Source organism: Nicotiana tabacum, chromosome 14, assembly GCF_000715075.1.
Source record: "Nicotiana tabacum cultivar K326 chromosome 14, ASM71507v2, whole genome shotgun sequence".
Lineage (NCBI taxonomy): Eukaryota > Viridiplantae > Streptophyta > Magnoliopsida > Solanales > Solanaceae > Nicotiana > Nicotiana tabacum.
Genome location: NC_134093.1, coordinates 72,757,379 through 72,772,037, shown reverse-complemented (window position 1 = coordinate 72,772,037; position 14,659 = coordinate 72,757,379). Strand labels below are relative to the sequence as shown.

Genomic DNA, 14,659 nt, shown 5'->3' with positions numbered 1-14,659 from the left:
ATATACATATAGTCCCCCCACTTTCCGTTTACTCAATGTGATGTGACCGAAAAGTGGAAGATTTTATCCTTTTCACCCTCGTTACTGCCTCATTAAAAATATTATCGGAAAAACCCAATCGGGACAAAAAATCGGGCGAAGGTAAAAAGAGTGCAGAACTTAGGAATTCAGTTGACTACTCCGCTACTTATATTTCTTTCGGCAATGACCGATTGGTATTGAAAGAGTACTACCATCACAGAAAGATTGATCTCGAGAAACTAGTGTTCACCCGAAACTTTTAATCTTTGAATTTTGACTCTTAGATTTTTAGTTGTACCGGAAAACCTTTCTTTGAATTTTGATTCTTGGATTTTTAGTTTACCTGAAAAATTTTATAACCTCACAGCCTTAGAGACCGGGGATGACCAGGAATTTTATACCTCTAGTTTTGATAAAGTTCGGGAATTTAATGCTCCGGCTATCTGTACGACCGGAAAATAAGGCATCCAGCCTTTAGCCATTTGACTAGATGGCTTTATTAGAGAGGGCCCTTATGTTTACGGTGCTTATGTAAAGGACGTCTCTTGTTTATCCGGGCACAATTATTTGGATTTGTAATCCGTATTTGCTTTTAAGTATGAGCAAATTTCAGAATAATTTTATTCATTCAGACATATACGAGAATATTTTAGAAGGTGCAAGTTTTGCTTTATTTCATTACTTGAACATACACAAGTGTTTACAACTTTGCATATACGACAATTTATAGGAAATAAATGAAAAGGTTATTGCAAGAGAATTGCGACCGTTTTTATTATACTTTATCACCCTTTTAATTACTTTTTATTCTACCATTAATATTGGTAATTAAGGGCGAATAATTTATAAATCATACACCATATAGCTCTAGTATAAATAGAGGTTTTCATTCTATTCTAAGATATCAAGAAATACTAATAGCAAAAGATTAATATTCTTTCTCTCATTCCTTTAAGCGTATACAGTTCGAGTTTTTTCAATTATTATTAATCCGGGTGGGAACATTCTGAAGCTCAGACTTGTCTCTTCTTCAATGATCCTTATTTACTTTGATTGCACTTTATTATTTTACTTTATCGGATCAATTTAATTCACGTATCTATAAATCAAATTATAAATTCAACTATACCGTTTTACGAATAAACAATATCTGAGATCAAATTTCTACAAATTGGCGGAGTAAATAGTACTTTGCGTAGAAAACAAGTTTGTCACTAACTCGTGTAGTTAGCGAGGAAGCAAGTAATAAGATAGGTAAGTTATAAATGTACTCGACGAGTTTGTCACTTCAAGTTGTAGCGTGATGTACCATTTGCTGGCAATTCTAATTAAAATTCAGCTCGGTTGGTGTGGAATCGGGAAGCAATCCGCTTCGCTGAGGGTCGTATTTGCTCGAGGCGATGGGAAATGCTTTGGTTTGGGGGGGGGGGGGGGTGTAATTTGATTGCTTGTTCTTTTACTTATTGGGTTCGGTATCTAAGCACATGGAAGGGACAAAAAGGAGTTTTTGCTTTCGACACGTGAGTTGGCTGTGGGGCTCTCTATTCTCGTTGAAACTTTGTCATATCTAGGCCAGGCAAATAATACCTAATCACATTGGCATTTGGCAACAACGAGCTTCCACTATCTCGCTCGTCACCCACTCACAAGCTTATAGGAAAAGGGAAGAGCAAAAAGCAAGGTGGAGAAAATGAAATGAATTAATGAAGTCATATGCACGCACAACAAAGAAGGCTAAGGCAAAACTAAAAATGCCCACGCACAACTGCACAAGGGTCATTTCCAAGCACAACAACTTTTGCATTGGTAGAGGCAAGAGTTTACCAATAAAATTAGATCAAGAGCAAGGAAGTTTTTCCTACCAATATGTATACGGATAAAACCGGGCTATTGATACACCCTGGTCTCCGACAAAATAAGTAAAGCTCGAGACATGATGACAGGGGACCGAAATCGAGGCAAAAGTCTCATAAAGTCAGAATCAGGGGGCATGACGCCCGCCCTCGAGAATATCGGGGTCATGGTTCGGAATTGGTCTTAGTCTTGAACGACTTCGAAGAACATTGTCAGTAATCTAGCACGGCCAACGGAAGGCCGTAATATCCGTGAACGGCCCTGGACCGATTCATCTCGAGGTCCTTCGATAAGAGCCACCTCAAGAGGTATCTCTCGAGACCACCTCTGATTCATACTCCGAAGACAGACGAGCAGCTATACCTGTACTTAGCAGTATCCGAGATAGCGGTAAGTAGAATCCTGGTCCGAGAAGAGGAAGGTACGCAACTTCCAATCTATTATGTTAGCAGGACTCTAGGCGAGGCCGAAACTAGATACCCTCACCTAAAAAAATTAGCGTTCGCTTTGCTAAGCGCCTCTAGGAAGCTGAAACCGTACTTTCAATGTCACCCTATATGTGTTATAACTACTTACCCATTGAGGAATGTAATGCATAAACTCGAGCTCTAAGGATGATTGGATAAATGGACCGTAGAGATCAGCGGGTAAGATATCGAATATCGGCCCCGGACCGCCATTAAATCTTAAATTTTGGCAGACTTTGTGGCTGACTTTACGCCGACCCTATACCCAAGGTCGAAAGAGAGTTGTTGTTGAACTCGGGGGCTTCTTCGGGAATCTGGACCCTCTTTACGGAGGGTGCCTCGAACGCAAAAGGGTTTGGACTTGGCATCGTATTGAAGCCACCAAAGGGCAATGTAGTTAGACAATCTATTTGGACTGTAAAATTGACTAACAGCGAGGCTGAATATGATGCCATGATTGCAGGTCTCGAACTGGCCAAAATCAGAGGTGATCAAAGCTAAGTGCTACTCCCTCCTTTTAGTGAACTAAGTTAATGGGACATTCGAGGTCAGAGAGGAACGAATGCAAAGATACCTGGATAAACTGCAGGTAACGTTACATCGGTTCAAGGAGTGGACTCTACAATATGTACCTCGGGATCAAAACAGTAAGGCCGATGCCCTTGCTAACTTGGGATCGTCGGTCGATGACAAAGAGTTCAATTCAGGGGAGGTCGTACAACTTATGAGATCGGTGGTAGAAGAAGGTCACACCGAGATAAACTCAACAAGCCTAACTTGGGACTAGAGAAACACATATATAGAGTATCTAAAGACCGGAAAACTGCCCTCGGATCCTAAAGAAACGAGGGCTCTGCGTACGACGGCGACCCAGTTCAACTTGTCCGAAGACGATACCCTATTCAAAAGAACCTTCGACGGCCCACTCGCAATATGTCTAGGACCGGGAGATACTTAGTATGTTCTGAGGGAGGTACACGAAGGCACCTGCAGAAATCATTCGGGCGCCGAATCATTAGTTCGGAAAATAATCAAAGTCGGCTACTACTGGGTCGACATGGAAAAGGACACGAAGGAGTTCGTACGAAAATGCGACGAATGTCAAAGGCATGCTACGATGATTCATCAGCCCGAGGAGCTGCTACATTCAGTCTTGTCACCCTGGCCGTTCATGAAATGGGGGATGGACATCGTCGGCCCCCTTCCATGGGCACCCGGTAAGGCTCAATTTATATTATTTATGACTGACTATTTTTCTAACTGGGTGGAAGCCCAGGCATATGAGAAAGTCAGGGAGAAGGAAGTAATCGATTTCATTTGGGACAACATAATATGCCGGTTCGGAATGCTGGCAGAGATTATGTGCGACAATGGTAAACAGTTCATCGGCAATAAAGGAAGCAAGTTTCTCGAAGATCATAAGATCAAAGGGATCCTATCAACACCCTACCACCCCAGTGAGAACGGGCAAGCGGAGCCCACCAACAAAACCATACTCCAAAATCTCAAAAAGAGATTGACCGATGCCAAAGAAAAATGGAAAGAAATCTTGCCTGAAGTCCTATGGGTATACGGTACAACCTCGAAGTCCAGTACCGAGGCCACCCCGTTCTCATTGGTTTACGGCGCAGAAGCTCTAATACTGGTCGAAGTAGGAGAACCGAGTCTCAGGTTCCGATATAGGACTGAAGAGTCAAACAATGATGCCATGAATACGAGCCTGGAACTGCTAGATGAAAGGCGTGAAGCCGCCCTCGTCCGGATGGCCGCCCAAAAGCAACGAATTGAAAGGTATTACAATCAAAGAGCCAACCTTCGACACTTCGGTATCGGGGACTTGGTGTTAAGGAAGGTGACGTTGAGCACCCTAAACCCGAACGAGAGGAAGCTGGGGACGAATTGGGAAGGGCTATATCAAATTATTGAGGCCACCGGCAAAGGATCATACAAACTCGAAGCAATGAACGGTGAGCGACTACCGAACAATTGGAACATGGCCCACTTAAAACGATATTACTGTTGAGGTAAGATGCCATCCATTTGTTTTCTTTACATAATAGACTAACACGTGCAGGTAACGATCAAGGGATGATACGACTATTAGACCTGAAAGCACGCGTTGCACTCTTTTTTCCTTAGACCGATTTTGTCCCAGATGGGTTTTTCGGCAAGGTTTTTAACGAGGCAACAGTGGATCGTGCTACCTTAGAATCGAAGACCGGAGTCAAGGACCAGATAAACAGTATCCGAGTGCATTCTCCTATATTGTCAGGCAATCGAGCATGGCCAACGGAAGGCCGTAATATCCATGACCGGTCGGATATCACGGCGGGGATCTAGGCACGTATTGGTGAAGAATCGGCTATCAGTTAATCAGAGGATGTTTTACCTTTTATAGATTTGTACCTAGAGTAGAATTCTCCTATATAAAGGGGGTCTAATAATATATTTAGCGGATGGTAACACGCATTCCAAAGCAATATATTATTATTTTCTCTGTTATTAGATTTTTCCTTGTTCATCAGTGTTGGCCATAGCGAGCTCGTATCGAGGATAAATATTTTACTAAGGCTGGAACTATCCCCCTCGTGCGGTTTAAATCTGTTTTATCTTTTGTTTGTTCAATTTGACTTAATTTATCGCTTTGTATCAAATTAATCCGCGTATCTTTAAAATCACTTATAAATTTAATTGTTATCCATATTTGAGGGTAAACACAATAAAATTAGATCAAGAATAAAACTACTTGGTAATTACTTAATAGATTAACGGGTTATAACAGATTATACAAAGGAAAAGCAAAAAAGGTAAAACATTTGATATGCTCTTCCATTCTATTCCATGAAAGTCATCTTGTCTCGCTTTTCTTAATATTCGTTCGAGCCAAGCATTTGGGAAGTTAGTTATTTTATTAAACGGAAAAGGGCCAGACTTGCACCTAACGTATCAACTCCAGTCTAAAAATGCCTTTCTTTAACCTAGTTTGCTAAGAATGACCCTACCGTTAAAAATCTGGCATATTTGTGCCCTTAGTTCTAGCGGATGTGTTATGATTTGTTTTAACATTTTATTAATTTCACGTGACTATTTCTGATTGGCCATTAATTAAGACACACCCCAAATCGAATTTTACCCCACCGATAACCCAAATAGACCGACCCGACCCAACAAACATTGTTTTACCCCCCAAAACACCCGATGTTAGGGCATTTTCCACCCACTTCATTACCAAATTACAGTAATTTCTCTCCTCTATCATCTCTCATCTCCAATCTTTTAACTCGAAATCTTTGATAAATTTGAGTTCGTTTCTTTTTAAGCTTCAAATGGCAGAATCGTCTTTTACTTCTTCTCGTGACCCAGGTGATGCTCGTGCTTGTTATTGCAGACTGGTAGCAAATCATTTTACTGCTACGACACCTATAAATGGTGGTTGTAGATTCTATAAATGTCCTCGTTACGAGAGTAATGGTTGTTGTTATTAGGAATGGCGCGATGAAGAACTTCCACCTCATGTATCAATATTTATCCACAAGCAAAAAATTACAGTGGATGTTCTTCGTCAAGAAATGAATAAGTTTAGGAAGATGGTAGATGATATGGTTGGTAGTAAAGTTTGATATTTGAATAATGTATCTGCATTGGAGGAGAAAGTTTCAAATTTGGAGTTGTAATTGAAGCAATGGAAAAAGTTTATAATATGGTCATGGGTTGTTTTTGTTATATTTGTGGCTTAAAAAATGATGTAGAGAAGTTGTGTTGTGGTTATTAGTGTCCAAATGTGGTGACCATAGGAATGTGTTGGTCGTTTTGGCTTACAAAATCTGCAAGATGATGTAGAGAAGTTGTTTTGCTTAGTAAGGGTTATGATGTTATGGCTTACAAAATTGCAGATTGTTGGCATAGTTGTTTAATGAAGGGAATTTGCAGCTTTTAGTTAGGTTAAATTTGCAGCTGTCTTTGTAGTTGAGTTTTGCTTAGTAAGGGTTATGATCTTTGTACTGTATTTTCGTATTGCCGTTTTCATTGAATTTCCAGTTTTTATCGGTATGTTATGCTCATTGAAATCTAAATTACTGCCATAAGAACCAACATCATGTTATGCACATTCGAAAACAAACAACATCAATACAATAATTTCCAAAATCAATAGATAACAAGATCATCAATAGATAACAAGGCATTGTTATATGTAGCCAACAAAATACTTTACAACCACTTGTCACAATGTGCTTCACCCTAATATAAGCCCAACAAAAGATTTTTAGGGTGAATCACTACAACTTCCACAACTGATTCACCATAAAAACAATACATAATAAGTTATGAATCAGTCATTACAAAAACATAGTTTCGTTTCCTAAGTTAAAAATTAGTCATTCAAACATAATTGAGGTCCCTAGAGCTTGATCTTCTTAACCTTCAATTTACCAACTTTATTTTCCTTTTCTGCCAATAATTGTCTTGATGTGATTGCTGCTTTGCCTTTCCAAGTGACTTTCCTTGGTGAATAGGGCAAGTTTGTAGGCACATTGGTACCAGATTCATCACCCTTGAATGCAATCTTCCTTGTACCAGTTGGCATTTGCCTCATCTCTTTCTTTTGAAGCCTAGTCTTAGCTTCAGATATCACCTTAGGTCTCAAAACTGGATGTTCATCTTCATCTTCAAATATTGCATCTCCATCTGCTTGTGCGGCTGTTGCTGGTGCTGCTGTTGCTGGTGCTGCTGGTGTTGCTGCTGTTTCACTATGAGTAGAGGTGTTTTGTTGATGTGTGTCTTGGGCTGTTGTCATTGGCCTCATTCCAGGTGTAGGAACAAAAACAAATTCAGAAGTTTGACTATCTTAAGGTGTTTTCAAGGGCACATCTTGTACTTTTTGGGAAGATCCTTCATCTTGGAAGAAGTGGCTATGTTTCCCTTTCACCTAGAAGATCAAGCAATGAAGGTATCATATTTAGAGTTATTGTAGTTAAAAGTTTTTGAAGTTAATAAAAAGGGAATGAGTAGAATTACCAAAGGATATTTTCTGATGTTGTGACCTCTCTCACTGCAGTATCCACATGTCATGACAAGTCCTTTTCTTGAAGCTGACCAAATCCCCTCTCTCTTCCTTGCCTCATCATTCTCTCTTTCTCTTTACCTTTGGTCGACCAACCATTTTGATAATTTTTGGTGGCTCCATTGCCTGATGTGGTTCCACCTTCTAAAATTTTAACCTCTAACTAGTTGTATTTTCTACATATACACATCCATGTAAGCTTCCTTTAAGTACCACCAATGCACTTCACTCAATGGCTCTTCTTTCTTGTCAATTAAAGCTCTAATTGTATGGGGACATGGAATTCCTTTCAAGTCCCATGTTCTGCATGTGCACCCTCATATCTTTGACTTTGTACTTAGGATTATTTTGAACTTTGTTCTTGAAATAATGAGCTAAAGCATTGGAAGTAGCTCTTTTATTCTGAAATGATGGACCACATTCATGTTTTGTGTTCAAAGTCTTAATCTTAAATCCTTTATCTCTATTATTCTTGGATATAAAACACACAAAAGGACATCCAATATCACTTTTGTATCTAACTCTACCAGTGTCACTCTTGTTAACTTTAAGGCTCTTCCTATTAGCAACTGCATAGTACCCCACAACTCTTTTAGCTTTAGCCAAGTCTTTAAAACTCATACCCTTCTCCAAGTTTTTATACTTGTCTAGTGTGTCATTAACTTCTTTGTTCCTTTCTCTTCTAAATAGTTCTAACTCTTCACTATCATAATCACTAAAGTTAGTTTCATTAGCTTCCTCCTCATCAAATGAATCACAATCAGTTCCAACTTCTACTTCTACTGTCAAATTATAAGGTTCATCATGGTGAGTGATGCTAGGAGCTGGCACATATAATTCACCCTCATCTACAGCAAATATTTGAATCTCATTGAATTGGTTTGACAGTAAAGACTGTAGTATTCTAATGTCTGCATCACCCTCAATTAAAAAGCACCTACCAGTAGGGCCTGTTACTAGTAATTGTTTCACCTCACTAAAACCTAACTTCTTAGTATATTCAGAACAAATGTCTATATAAGACAACAAATCCACATCATAACCTATCAATACATGCTTCCTATTTTTAAGATACACCACTTGAGGTTCCAACACCCACTTACCCCATGATTAAAGACCAAATCAATCTTCTCAATCATTCTTCAAAGAAAACAAATGCAAGCCATAAAAGAAACAAGAAAAATGACCCATCAATAATATACAAACAGAAAAGTTAAAGAGGGCTTCTACCAATAAAGGGACAGGGAGTTAAAGAGGGCATCTACCAATAAAGGGACAGGGATCAAATACGGCCAAAACAAAGTAAACAAAAGCAAAAATAGTGAATAAACAACTGAAATCAACAAACAAGTAGACCCCATATGAATAAAACAATCAGGCATCAATAATAATTGAACCCCTAAGTCTAGACCAACACAAAAAGGGAAGGGACCACATGTAATTGAAAATTTAGTAAACAAAGACAAAAGTTTAGAATAAACAACTGAAATCGACTAAAAAAGACAACTCCATACGAATAAATAAACCAGATGTTACCAAAATATAACTCTAAGTTCAGACGAGATTAAGCGAAGCGGGACCACATGCAACAAAAAAATACTACATAAAGACATCTACTAACATTGAAGACACAACTGAAACATCAGAGAACATCAAAAGCAACATGATTTGTTTATTTCAAAAAACCCTAAGCAACACGAGATCAGCAATAAAGTCTTACTTGAATGGAGAGAAGACTTTAACTTTAAAGAGCAACTTGAATCTGTCAACTTTAGTAAAACATTGTAGCAGAAAATCCCAAGAAGTCAAGCTCCAAAATATCGCTGACCATTTCACCCTTTTTGATTAGAGAAGATTAAGTGGGTGGAAAATGCCCTAACATTGAGTGTTTTGGGGGTAAAATAATATTTGCTGGGTCGGGTCGGTCTATTTGGGTTATGGGTGAGGTAAAATCTGGTTTGGGTGTGCCTTAATTAATAGCCAATCAAAAATAGCCACGTGGAATTAATAAAATATTAAAACAAATCATAATTCACCCGTTAGAACTAAGGGCACAAATATACCAGATTTTTAACGGTTGGGTCATTCTTAGCAATATAGGTTAACGAGGGGCATTTTTAGACTGGAGTTGATACATTAGGAGCAGTTTTAGCCCTTTTCCATTTATTAAATGGGTTCACAACATTAATTGCAATATACTCTAATGTCCAGTACCTCTGCTTCCCATTTGTTTAAGCCATTATTAGAATGAGTCTTATCTCTTCTTGTTTTTGCTTTTTTTCATTTTTTATCAGTGAGTTAGTTCAGTACCATATGCGCATTTGCAATAAATCGGACGTCCATTTCATCAGAAGACTAAATTGACAAATGCTTCGCGGATGCTAAACGCACTTTGTCATTTTTCCAATTCTCTTTAATAAGAAATGCAAAAGCAACATCCCTCTGTGCGGGGAACTTGAGCATTATCTAAAACCCAACCATTAAAAAGGAGTTATTATTTCTACATATCCCCCTAACTTAAATCCTCGCCATTTCTTCTTAAACAGCTTCGTCTCCAGCTTTTGTCTGATTTAAAGACTTCGTTGTAGATGTTTCTTTACCAACAGGTTCGACTTCAACATCGTCAGTGCTGCTGTACTTAGACAATTTTTGGTCCTTGCTCTTGCCCCATATTATTAAATACAGTCCAATTACAATGATTGCCCCTCCCAAAACCCTATATATTCATCCGGCACCATATTAGACAACCTCCTCTGCACGCAACGTTACTACTTGAAATAAAAATCATTAATGATATCGCGATAATCAATTGTTCATTCCCAAAAAAATAAAAATAAAAATAAAAATAAATAATAATAATAATAATAATAATAATAATAATAATAATAATAATAATATTAATAAAGTAAATAAGCATGTACATACCTTCCCAAGTTTAGCTGCTCGGATAAAATGAATGAACCCAAAATTGCGACTATTACCATGTTTAGAGGATTAAAAGCAGTGACGAAAACAGGCCCTTTATCCTTCATTATCAATCCAGAAACATAATAGCCCACTCCAGAAGTGACCATTCCCTGCATCCGTGAAAATTTGTTTTGCGCGAACTAAAGTAAGCTCTAGGAAAGTCGTGACTAATAGGTGATAAATATAAAGATGAATAATGGCACATACTAGACAATGTTCATGCTTACACTATAAACGTAAGATAAGAGTTTAGTGTCGAAGTGGATGGACCAGATTGATGTATTTCCCCTTTCAGCCACAAGGGTCAGAGCTGTGCCTTGCACCGCTCCCGCCGAGCAAATCAAACAAGTGAGCGATAATGCCGCAGGGTATGTCTTCAAGGTAATTGCCTGTTTGTAGAACAAACAAACATAAAATAAGAAAAAAATAACAATGTTAACGAAAATAAAAACTACGTAGATTATCCTGCTGGTCTCAACATTGTCATCTATAGTGAATCATTTAATAACTTAAGTTTTTAAGAATGATTAAGGATAGTACCTGAAGGTTGTAAAAGCAGGCCCAACAGATACAACCTGCTGCGATGAAGAGAGCACCCTTAATGGGTTGTAGCTCAGTCAGAGAAGTGCTAGTAGCAGTTGTAGTAGAAAGGAGATGTCTGGTCCAGGGCAATCCAATTGTAGGTCCTCCAATTAGTGTCATAATCATGGCACCACCAAATGTCACTGTTGTTCCCACTATTTTTGCTTGGCTTGATAATCTCCTTACGTTCACCTTCTCAAGCCTACACGTTGGAGTTACCTATTATTCCCCACATTTACCTACTCATGTAACCAACTTTAAACCGAATTATTAGAAATTGTATAAAATTATCCTCTGTTATACTATTGGATCAAAAGAACCCCTGCCGTCTTACTATTCAAACACATATACCCCTAACTTGACGGACTGGACACATGGCACGCATCTAAGGTTGTTGGTCCACTTGGTCATAAATTAGACCCGACCCGACCCGCCCTATTACCCGGTACCCAGAAGAGACTGAGTTCAGATAAGCACTATAATCTGTTGTTCTTTCTCTATCTCTCATTCAGTAGAAAATAAATCTAATGCATTTTGTGTTGAAATCAATTGAAGCTAATGGAACAGAGCTTAAACCTTTTTGAAATGGTACATCAGTGTCTTGATTTGAAGAATTGGAAAGCTGCACCTCCATTGAAGGGTTTCGAAGCTCATTTCCAAGTATGGGTTCAAATGGGTCCTTTGGTTCAATGACTGACTTGGGGTTTATATTATTGAAATCTGATTTTGTATTGTTTCTTGTGCTTAGATCTAAATTATATTGTTGTTTGTTGGAAGAAGTTGATGGTAAAAGTCGAAACTCACCATATATGATATGTTGAATCTTTGGTTTTGAATCTAGATCTAAAAAAGAAGTCGAAATATATTGGTAAAATTCATTTATTGTTACTGTTTTGAGTCTATAATTGTGATTACAACATTGAAATATTGATTTGCTAAGGAAACTAGAAAACACCATTATGAGGATTTTGAGAACTTTGAAGAAGACAAAATGGGCCTCTCTGATTTTTTGAATGAAAAGAGTAATCTGTATTTGGCGGGTCAAATTTAATGGATCGGGTACTGGGTAATGGGATAAGTCGGGTCTAATTTAAGACCAAATGGACTAACACCCTTGGATGCGTGCCAAGTGTCCAGTCCGTCAAGTTAGGGATATATCTGTTGTTTGAATAGTAAGATGGCAGAGATTGTTTTGATCAAATAATATAACAGAGGGTAATTTTAAATAATTTCTAATAGTAGAAATTAAATATACTATTTGAATATCCGAACTTTAAATCGTATTACCTCATTTATTTCATATGATACTATTTGATATACTCTCTCTGTTTCAATTTATGCGAACCTATTTGACTGGGCACGAAATTTAAGAAAAGAGAGAAAACTTTTGAACTTGTATAAAATGAGACATATATTTTGTGTGGCTATAAAACATTGCATAAAGGTAAATTGTTTCCAAATAGGAAAAGATGTCATTCTTTTTTGTACGGATTAAAAAGGATATAGGTTCACATAAATTAAAAATGAGGGAGTAACTATTTTCTTAAAAATATCTAGCATAATTCTTTGGATATAAGAGCATGTTAGTTATGATAAAATGAATGTTTAAATTAAAAAGTTTCCAAATATTGAGAATTGTCATATTTTTTAGAACAAATTAAACAAGAAAGAGTATCATATATATAGAAATTGAGGGAGTACTTATTTTGTTGAGTTGATGCATTAATAATTGTATTTTAAGCTGTACAGGGGTTTATATCAACCCGTACTTTCTAGTCATTACTAAACAAAGGGAACATTTTGGACGATAAGACGGCTCAAAACTCCCATGGACTCTTTTGTTACACGACACCCATATTTGCTGATACTTTTTTTGGTTCTTTTTGCTGATCCAATAGTTGAGTTAAATACATCGATCGTAGTTATCAATTTTTTTTCTCCTTTTTAAACGTTGAATATGAACGTGCATGTGACAAAATAAGTTGCAGACAAGATAGGTAAATAATACCTTAGGATCCAAGCCAACATAAAGGTGAGGGCAGGAAGCACATTGCACATTGCCGTTGCAAAAGTTGCAGTAGTGTATCTCAACCCTGTGTAGTACAAGTTCTGGTCGATGACTGGCCTGCAATAAAAAAAAGGCAGCTTATGTTTTCAGTGTAATATCAGACAATCTGCAAAAAAGGCAGCTTTTGTTTTCAGTGGAAAAAATTGCTAATTTATTAATGTCAGAGATGTTTACTCCAGTAAGCCCAGCAACATAATCTTCAAGAAAATGGATACAGTCATGTTTGGCCTTATTTTCCTGTGTGTTAAACAACCAGAGAAACCAGAGAATCATTTTTTTTTAAAAACCAAAATAACTTCATCTAAGTAAAAAAGAGAGTTGCACAGCATGAATATGTTAAAGACCTTTCCAAGACTATGGCAAAAGGAGCAAAGACAAGAGTGGCAAAAGCATTTCTGTAGACGGCAAAGGTGAAATGGCTCATGCCATGATTTAGAGCAGACTTAGCTATTATAGCTGATCCTGCATATCCAAACTGCAACAATATCACTGCCAAATATGGCTGTGCTTCCTTCACAAACTTCAATAGCCTTTCCCTTGTTGACATGCTTCTTTTTTCTTTACTGAACAGTAGCTTTCTTTTCCTTTTTTAATATTACAACTAGCTAGATAAAGTATTGGGTAAGCAATGCTTTGTAACTCACAAACCCCATCTTGCGGTGCTATATATAGGGGACAAACAAAGCTAGCTAAGCACGTCTCCATATCAAAACTCCATGGACTCCACTATCATCTTATAATGGAATTGTTCATTAAAACACTTCTCTTCATCCAGATAATGGCTTACTTATTTCTATAAAGTTTCTCATCATGAAAACTGGTAAAGTGATCTTTTTCCCACAGTTTGAATATTTTTATAATTTACAGGTGAAGAAAAGGTTTCAAAATATTTCTCAGAGTTATTGCTATAAATCAAATGTCTACTGTATTTGGTTTTTTTTCTTCACTATTTCGTAAACGAAGAATAAGTAATTTATATTTTAAAAGAAGCAATTTATGATAAGACATTGTTGCTGACGAGGGAGATAGAACCGTCACAACAATGCACTAAACCAAATATGTCTTCTTAGTGGACATTCAGCTTGGATGAATTCTTTCAAAAATAAAGCCAGCAAATCAGAGCAATACTCAACGAATTCTACTTTAACCTATTTTCTTTTTTGTCCGTTTAAAAAAAAATAACTCATTTTTAAATTTGGAAATAATTTACCTTAAACTTTCAATTCTACCCTTAATGAGAAGCTTTTATAACCATACAAATACTTTGAACCCTTTTTTGACTTGTTTAGGACCATAAATTCCCAAAGTCTTCATTTTTTCTTAAAGTTCGTGCACAATCAAACATGTTCACGTAAATTAAAACGGAGGGAGTATATGTAGAAAAAGATAGAATTATAAAAATCGGAATAATTCGATGAGATTAGTTGATTGTTTGGCTCTTCTTCACTTGTATCTCTGTACGTGAAAAAGTTTATTATTAGCCATGAAGTGTGCACCACTTCGCTATTTTGTAGAAATTTTATTATATGAGTCACATAACAAATATTATTTATGGAAAACTAGTTTTTTTCTTGGTAAGTAGACTATGTTCCTACTTGTTTTAAAAAATAAACTTAAAAAGGCAACGTTTAAGTTTAC

The 14,659-nt window shown here is 37.2% G+C and overlaps 1 protein-coding gene across 3 annotated transcripts; it reads right to left on the bottom strand.

Annotated features, from left to right (window-relative positions):
• Positions 1 to 9,497: 9,497 nt before the first annotated feature.
• On the bottom strand, positions 9,498 to 13,641 carry LOC107793033 (WAT1-related protein At2g39510-like). 3 transcript variants are annotated; one of them, XM_075229660.1, is made up of 7 exons: positions 13,366 to 13,641; positions 13,196 to 13,258; positions 12,962 to 13,078; positions 10,912 to 11,155; positions 10,599 to 10,760; positions 10,330 to 10,481; positions 9,498 to 10,120 (listed from the first exon to the last, which is right to left on the bottom strand). In XM_075229660.1, exons 1-7 carry the CDS (start codon positions 13,566 to 13,568, stop codon positions 9,943 to 9,945), a joined length of 1,119 nt encoding a protein of 372 aa, XP_075085761.1. In that variant the 5' UTR covers positions 13,569 to 13,641; the 3' UTR covers positions 9,498 to 9,942. The 3 variants fall into 3 exon arrangements, with proteins under 3 accessions (XP_075085761.1, XP_075085762.1, XP_075085763.1); XM_075229661.1 differs by having other exon boundaries at positions 9,979 to 10,172; XM_075229662.1 differs by having other exon boundaries at positions 9,979 to 10,157.
• Between the last annotated feature and the right edge of the window lie 1,018 nt (positions 13,642 to 14,659).